Raw genomic sequence first — 8,677 nt, 5'->3', positions numbered from 1 at the left:
AATCCATATTAACAGTGTCTTAGAAATTCCCCAGAGTAAAATAACCATTATTTCTATGTAGGAATAAGAAATATACTTACATAGTTATTTAAAGCCAAATTCTTATATGGTTGAAACCATGGTCTTTCCCCAGGTATAATGCTGAAATATAATGCAAGGTCAGGCGTGGTAGATAAAAGGGTGGTGGCAGCCTTGCTATGCTATTTACAAGGTCCTTGTATGGCAGCATCCAGGCTGTGGAAGAGCCCTGCATCCACGGTTTCTTGTGTGGTGGTTTTACCCAGCTGGGCAGCTGAATTCGAGCACAACCATTCTCTCACTCCCCATCCTCAAAGGCAAAGGGGGAGAAAATACAATGGAAAAGGGCTCAAGGGCTGAGATAAGGACAGGGAGATCACTCACTAGGTATCGTCACAGACAAAACAGACTCAGCATACAGATAGTAATGTAATTTATTACCTATTACCAAGAAGCTGGAGCAGTGAGAAACCAAAAACACCTTCCCCCCATGCTCCCACTTCCACCTCCTCCCCCCGAGCGCAGGGGAATGGGGGCTGTGGTCAGTCCTTGAAGCTTCGTCCCCACTGCTCCTTCACGGTCACTCTCTGCCCCTGCTCCCCGTGGGGTCCCTCCCACGGGATGCCGTCCTTCCCAAACTGAGCCTGCGGGGGCTGCCCACAGGCAGCAGCTCTTCAAGAACTGCTCCCACACGGCTCCATACCACGGGGTCCATCCCCCAGGAGCAAACTGCTCCAGCACGGGTCCCCCACGGGCGGCAGCTCCCCCCAGACCCCCTGCTCCTGCGTGGGCTCCTCTCCACGGGCTGCAGCTCCGGCCCGGGGCCTGCTCCTGCGGGGGCTCTCCATGGGCCGCAGCCTCCTCCAGGCCACATCCACCTGCTCCACCGGGGGCTCCTCCACGGGCTGCAGCGTGGAGATCTGCTCCGTGTGGGACCCATGGGCTGCAGGGGGACAGCCTGCTCCACCAGGGGCCTCTCCACAGGCCGCAGGGGAACTGCAGCTCTGTGCAATCTGCTCCAGCTCCCTAGTATTTGGACCATCAGCAGCATGATGCATTCAGAGTACAAATTACCAATAATGAGAAATGAAGCAATTAGGTATTTCCCTATCCCAGTGTTTTAATTTTCACCTTTTTTTTTTTTTTTTTTTTTCTCCTTATGGAATCCCATGTTCAGCTTGTGGTAGACACAGGGAAAAGGGAAGGCTTTTTTTTTTCCTTGTGAGCACTATTAGAAACCCATTACAAGAATGATTATGAAACACCCACCTGTAAAACTGACTGCTCTTATTAGGATCTCAAGCTGGAATTACTGTGAGCAAGGTCACTTCAGAGCTACTTCCTTGGGTCATCCTGTTGTGGAGACCTTTGACATTCATGTGGGTGAACTGACACACAAAAACAGGAAGACTGTGGAAATAGAGAGTATGAAAGTGATTAAAGATCAAATTTTAGGGCAGTTAGCGTGTTTGCTAACATAGCAAAAACTCCAAATAAAATTTGTTAGTGCTGGTCTAAGTCTATGTGGACATACATGTTTTGAATCTTAGTTTGCTGTTTCATTGCATCCCTGACACCCTGCTCTTTTACCACCACAAGTACCTGCTCAACAGCACAAACTAAAAGTGATTCCCCTGAAGTTGCTGTTTTGAAATCTGCCGGAGGTCAGGGGGAACTCCAGGCACCTGTTAGAGGTCTGGAGAGCAGGCTGAGCGCACCTAGCTGAACACTTTCACCTGAGATGCTCCAGTTCTTGTCAGTGATGGAAAACTCTTGCAGACTGACAGATCAGTGAGAGCTTTTTATTTATTTATTTATTTATTTATTTTGTGTGTGTATGTGTGCCGTAGGAAATACCAGAAATGATGGTAGAGTTTTATCATTCACTTGGCTGTGAATGATCTGTTTAGGGAATGACCTGGAGGAAAAAAAGGGCCACCTGTGTTCTTGTGCTTGCTTTGTAGTGCTGATCCATGGAGGGGTTAATGACTTGGGGATTAATCCACCCCTTTTTAGCAGCGTAACATAAGCTGCTATTAAAATCCCACTTAAGGGTATTCACAACGGATATTTTGAAGACATAAGTGGTACAAAGGCATGTAGGTTCCCCACCACAGAGATGAGTTTCAGCCTCACAGAGAAGATTTTGGAGATACCAACTGCTTGATACCGTTTGTGTTCCTGCTGAAGAACAGAGGAGTCCAATAGCTTTCCTCTGGGTATTGTGTCACTTCTCATTCCTTTTATCCCAGCATTTCCAGGAGACTCAGTAGGGTGTATTTTTACTCCTGTGACATCAAGCACATACTTATTCCCTCTACTACTGCAGCCCTTGTAGGTTTGACTAGCTCTTTGTACTTGCCCTGCAGCACTCACTGCTGCTGGCTGCCTTATGCTGCTGAAAACAAAGGTAAAAGAGAGACAAAAGAAAAATAATTGTAACCGGAGTAACTTTTTCTTCGTCCTGAACAAAGTTTCAGGGCAGAACCATAAGTTGCTTTTTTGTTGTTTGTTTGTTTTGGTCAACTTTTCATATATAAATTGTAAGGACTGCTGTGTATTGACTTCTGCAGCTGCCTTTTCTTCCCGTCCAAGGCTCTAAAGACCGTGTGAGTACAGTATCCATCAGGAAGCAAGCAGAGTGGAAAGGAGTGTGTTTACTTTTGACTGTCATTTCCACACAGGCAGCCGAAAAATGATGGGAAAGGTTTATATTTATGCATTTATTGTTAAAGGAAGTATTTTTTACCAGGGTGCTGAAGGGGAAGAGAGGGAAAAGAGGTATCTTGCCTTTGCTAAGGATTTAGTGAGATGCATAAACTGCCAGTTTTATAAGGGGGTATGCATTTCTTAACAAGCCACAGACAGAGCAGAGCGCGTATTCGTCCCTCGCCGCTGTGCACGAGCCAGCCCAGTTGGTGCAGCAGCCGCTGGCTGTGCGACGAACCTCGGCACCCGCGGGGAGGTCCCCTCCCACCCCTATTTCTAATATTGGCCTCCTGACTCTGTCACCCTGAACCGGGGCCAAGTTACTCTGCCAGAGTAAATGGCCAGCGTCAGAGCGCGCAACCATCTTCTGCAGGGGTGTTCGCTCCATTTTGGGTGCTCGCTGGCCACTGCTTGTGCTTAGGGGTGCTCACGGTGCCCTCTGAAAATATTGCAGACCCTTCTGCATTTCAAAAATCCGAGGTATCACATCCTGGTATTAGAAAAGATTGTGTGCTTTGTGTGAATGCATGTTAGGGTAGCTCAACCCCAAATGCTCAATGGGGAATGATCAATAAAACACCATTTTTAAATATTCTGTACACTTTCTGTCTCTACAGAACATGTGGTAGCAGCTAATATTTGTCATTTTACTTGCTTAACAATCTTCGTGAGCACAGGTTAGTGCTGCTGAGGCACTAACGTCTTTAGCCATTTGTTTTCATTGGCTTTTTAGTATGAGTTTTTTGTGGGGGGGTAGAGGGCGAGCATGGAGTGAATGGGTCCGGTAACCAAAATCCCTCCTGAACAAATTGCTGCGATACCAAAACCATGTTTACTGTTATCGGAGGCAGCTGCCTGCCCTCTCTTCGCAGTCCTAGTCGTGAATTTTGACAGCTATAAATGGAAACACATGCTGACCAGAAGTCACCACCAGCACTGCCTGAGACTTCTCTCTCACAGCTTCAAAAGTACAGTGACAGCTAACATGTAGCCAGGTTAAATCGCTTCTGCTCGGGATATTAGAGTTTGTTTTTATTTTTTCTTCCCCTGGGAAATGGAGTTGGGAAAACATGAAAGGAAAGTCTCAGGAAGAGAAGCCTTAGAGGAAAAGCAAATGGTAAGATATGTTGAGAAATGTTGGTTGTCGATGTCTTTTTTTTTTTTAATTTAATGACAAGAAGGCATGGCAAATCAGCTGTGGTACTTCTTAGGAATATTTGCCTAATTCCTTTAACCAGTGACCTTGAAGATTAAAACTTGATTTGTGTAGGTTAAATTAATTAAGATGATACATTTCTGTAAACGTTATGGAAATTTGTTAATGCATTTTATGAGGTGCATGTGAGGGGCAAAACCTGCAATCCAATTCAACTGCAATAGTCTGTGCTGTTCTTGTATTATTTTGAGGGACTATTTCACATCTTTGCACATTGCATTCCATAACCTTAAGTCGATAAATGGTAGAGGAAATAATTTGTCTGCATCTGGAGCTTACTGAAAAGAAGTGTGACCAAAATAAGTTATTAAGAGCAAGTGAAAACAGTCAAAGCACAGCTTGTTGGTAATTAGTGTAGTCTTGAAACACAGTTTGTAATGTGCCTTGCATAAACAAGGTTATTTTCTTAATATCATGAAAAGGGCAGTTTGTTATTGACTTGACACAGCTGTGAAGAAAGGTGGCCATCATTCTTGTTAAGAAACAAATTAGCACTGAATATTTTAGCAGTTATCCTACATAGTGGTGGTGTTGGATTGGTTTTTGGTTCATGGTGGGCAAGCACCATGGGTGCAAAACCATGGATGTTTGCCTCTGCTAGCGATGTTTGCCTCTGCTAGCCTCATTTAAGTTAGACTTCGGGAACTTTGGTGTGTTAGTGAATAGTTTTAAATAGGGTGCATTGGGTAGGAAATCTGGGAAGTGCTGAAACAAAATAAAGATTTGGTCTTCGAGTACTATTTTTTTTTTTTTAGTAATATGTGAAAGGGCACTGCTGAAGCTTAAGCAAGAATTCAAAGTATGAATATTATCTGGTATTTTACCGGTTGTTTTCCTCATTAATAAATTAACAAAGACCTTATTTTGTTTTGTTTGTGGTTGGTACATAAAATATAAGGAAAACGCTTCAAAAGTAAAAACAATGATACAAGTCACAAAAGCTTCAGGAAGACTTTCAAAGGAAACCTTTGACGTGTTGCACTGGTTCATGTGCGGGGGAATGCATAGCGGTGTAATCAGGTAGCGTGATTATCTAACTGCAGGCTGCATCCTGATTTACAAACAGTTAAGTGCACAAATGAGGCTTTTCCAAAATGCAGAGTGCTTCGGTTGTGACCATAATGATCTTCTGACAACATTGTGTGTGTCATTTACTGCTTTTGAGAATGGCAAACTGGAGCAAAGAGGAACCCCACTGACTGGAGCTGGGCTAACACCCGTCCCAGGTCACCTGTGGGGCTGGCTGGTTGCTTCAAAAAAACACACTGAGCTCAGAGAAGTCGCCGACAGCAGTGGCAGGTCACATCCTTGCGGGTGGTCAATGAGGGGGTGGAGGAGGCCCCATCTCTTCTCGTGTCTGTCGCGTCTCTCTGCCGACAGTAGAAGAATGCCCTGGCTCGGCGCCCGTCCTCCCGCACCTTTCTCCTTCCAGCCCAGCTCCATCCTCGCCCCCATCGCCTCTCTCCCCTGCTTCCCTCTGTTCTGTTTGCCTGGTTAGTCTTAACGCTTTTCTGTCTGATTGCTAGGAGGTTTTCACTTTGTCCCCATGTTCTTCCCGGTTTTGTGCCTCCTGGGCGTTTATTGATTCTGCGCTTTTCTCTTTGTTACATGCAGGTCCATTCAATATTCAGACACTGCATGGGAGCAGTGTCAGTCTGGGGTACAGATATTATTTGTACATGTGTTGTTGATATTTGTTCACTTATTTAACTTCAGCATAACAAATGTTAGCTATTTAGTATTATAGGCACCAGGAAGTGTTTGTTTTCAGTTTTATATGCTATTAGCTGGATGATACATTATGTGTGTAACTAGATGGTAGTTTATATACATATTTTTATATAAATCATAGGGGCATAGGATAACTCAGGAGTGAGGGGACTTCAGGAAGCCTCTAACCCAACCTTCTGCTTAAAGCAGCTACGGGGTCAGGCCAGGTTTCTCAGGGCTTTATCCAGTTGGGTCTCGTGCCATACCCATCCTTGGAGGTTTTCAACCTCCTTGGGCATCCTGCTCCACTGCTGGGCAGTTCTTGTGGGGGAAAAAAAGCTATTTTTCCCCCCTTTTGTTGCTCTTGAAAATTTCTATTGTTTCAGCCTATGTATGTCCATTTTTCTTTCCTCCTGCCATGCACTGCTGTAAAGACCCCTGCTTCCACCTCCTCAGTAACCTCCCATAGACATTGGGGCTGCTGTTAGGTTCCCCTGAAGCCATCTCTTCTCCAGGCTGAACAAGCCTGGCTCCCTCAGCCCCTTCATACAGGGAAAGTGCTCCAACTCCCACTGCCTTGGTGGTCCCCACTGAGTTTGCTTCAGTTTATCTAGGTCTTTCTTCTAGTGGAGGGTCCAAAACTGCATGCTATATTATAGATGTGATCTACTGAGTGCCTCACAGAGGAGGATAATCCCTTGTGACCACTTCTTCACCCCAGTTATGCTGTCTGCAGCACAGTACCACAATGCCACACTCACTGATTTCTCCTCTGATCCTGACCCACAAGCTCTTGCCCAGCACTGTTGCACAAATCATATTCAAGCTTCTCACATCTGAGCTGGTGCTTCACGCAGAAGGATCCTCTGCTCCTTATCTTCCCTCTTTGTCTTTCTGGAGGTCTTGTATCGCAGCACTAAAGCCGTGTGAGTTATCCCACCACATCTTAGTTATTTCTACAATGTCATAGTTCTGTGACCAACATATATTTCTGTGCATAAGATAAAAATGGGCTTTGTATACTTTTTGTCTTTAACAGATATTTCTACCTGTTTTCAAAAGAACAAAGACCTAATCTAGTCTGTATCATCCTGAAAATATTCTGATTCAAGAGTGTCCATTAAATAGATACATGCTCACGTCCTACCCCTATGTAGGACAGCCTTGCAGATAGTTTTATTGTGTAGCATTGTACCTTTACATTCACTGCTTTCTGTGGATGAGATAAATAATATAAAATTCTCTACCACTTCAGGCTATTTCACTTAATATTTGTGAAATTTATTGTTAAAGAGTTCTTGTCCTTGCCTCCTGGAGGAAGATTTCCCGGCAGCCAGAATCCTGAAGAGAGTCTTTGTGTTGAGCTGGCTGTGGAAATGGAAGATAATGGAAGTCCCATTTTGCGATGGGAAAATGGAATGACTCACTATCAAATAGATTGGACTAAACAGATGAACCAGATTTTCCTTTTTATAGTTTTGATTTTAGAAGAGCTCAGAAGGACAGAATAATTCTAGTGATTCCCTATTGAATTGACAGCGTGGCTCAAAATAGTCTGTTTACATTCTGAAGTTCTCCTCCATTAACGCATATTGCCTCTGTTATTTGAAACGATTTTAATTATATTTCACACTTGTCTGTTTCCTATTTGATCTGTTCCCTCCATGAAAACACAACGCATGAAGTATTGCATTTAAAATAATTTTCCATTGGTATAGTAACAGAACATTCAGTCTTAATACTTTAGTTTGCATTATATGTTTTTTTTGTTTGTTTTTAACTTGTTACACTAGATGGTGATAATGAAAAGAACAATCATGTAGAGGAAATAACCAAACCAAACAATCTATGGATCAGAAAGAATACCATATGTCACCTGAAATGCCATTAAGCTAAGTTTTTGTCTGACAGGATGTACTCTGCAAGAATGGGCTGCGGTACAGTTCAGAGAACTATTATTTGCTTTTCACAAACAACATGTAGAGACAACTCATACAAAGTGAGGTAGTTTGGATCAAACCCACCCAAGTGAAACAATGATTGATCTTTGTACATTGGTAGTAACAGAAGGATCCTTGAGAACAAGGTTCTCTCTGTGCGAATTGCTGTGCTAAAGGCTCCCCTGAAAAAGCAGCCCATTTTGTGAGGGGAGCCCGGAGAGACGGAGATAGGAGGGACGTGCTTGCTCTGGAGTTGGTTAGCAGGGCAGGCCCGCACCTTCCTTGTGGCTCAGGTATCTCACATCCGTGTATGGCTCAGGGTCTGCGTGCATGCACGTGTGCAGCCAGGGTGGCAGTGCAAGGGAACAGCAAAGCGCTGTTCGGGTCAGCCATGTATTTTCCAGCCATGAAAACACGTCTACCCAGAAGAGAAACTACTACAAATACACTAATTGATTGAATTCAATCCTCAGTTTGATAATTCAGTGCTGAAGTGTGAGCATCACACTCATCTTCAGCATTATCTTAGGAAACTCTGTGTGTACTATTAGTTAAAGAAGGTTTTGTGTGTATACATTTAGTTCATTCCTGTTTACCCTTTTCTTGCTTTACAGGTTCTTTGTGACCTCTGGGAGAGTCTGTCATGCAACCAGGTTCAGCAGGGTGGGCTGCCATGCTTCAGGTGTTCTGTGCTACCTTGTCCCAGATTGTGGCAGCCTCTTACTATAAGGGATGGTCATGGGAGATGCTTTCAGATATCCTTGAGCTTTGAAGAGCAGGACTGAGGTTTTGCAGTGGCTTTGCAGGAAGAGACTGATAAGATCCTAGCATGGATACAATCTCTTCTCACTGTGCAGGAGTGATGTGGTGGTTGAGACATTGCTGCAACTAGAGCATCAGTGTTTCCTTTTGCTTATCTAGAGGTGAGGTGCAGAGGCATGGATTGCTCCAGCCAAGGAAGGAAGGACTAAACATGGAGGCTGCAAGAAGCAATATAATTTTGTCACTGTTCATGTGGCATTAAACAGGACCAAAGCAAGGGGGAAACATAGAATGCTGCTCTGGCCTCTTTTCTAATCCCTGA

The 8,677-nt window shown here is 44.2% G+C and overlaps 1 protein-coding gene across 4 annotated transcripts in view; it reads left to right on the top strand.

Moving 5' to 3' along the window:
• The first annotated feature begins 2,246 nt into the window (after positions 1–2,246).
• The window catches only part of MLIP (muscular LMNA interacting protein), a 112,750-nt gene continuing 106,319 nt past the window's right edge, over positions 2,247–8,677 (top strand). For 2 of the 4 annotated variants that reach the window (XM_080586005.1, XM_080586004.1), the window contains exon 1: positions 2,247–3,844. In XM_080586005.1, the coding sequence (XP_080442131.1) occupies positions 3,782–3,844 (63 nt within the window). In that variant the 5' untranslated portion in view covers positions 2,247–3,781. The remainder of the gene's footprint in view (positions 3,845–8,677) is intronic. The other 2 variants (XM_080586007.1, XM_080586006.1) reach the window with 2 other exon arrangements.

The sequence above is a fragment of the Anser brachyrhynchus genome, assembly GCF_964034855.1.
Source record: "Anser brachyrhynchus genome assembly, chromosome: 3".
Taxonomy (NCBI): Eukaryota; Metazoa; Chordata; class Aves; order Anseriformes; family Anatidae; genus Anser; species Anser brachyrhynchus.
Note: the sequence above shows the minus strand (reverse complement) of the source record. Positions and strands in the feature narration are given on the sequence as shown.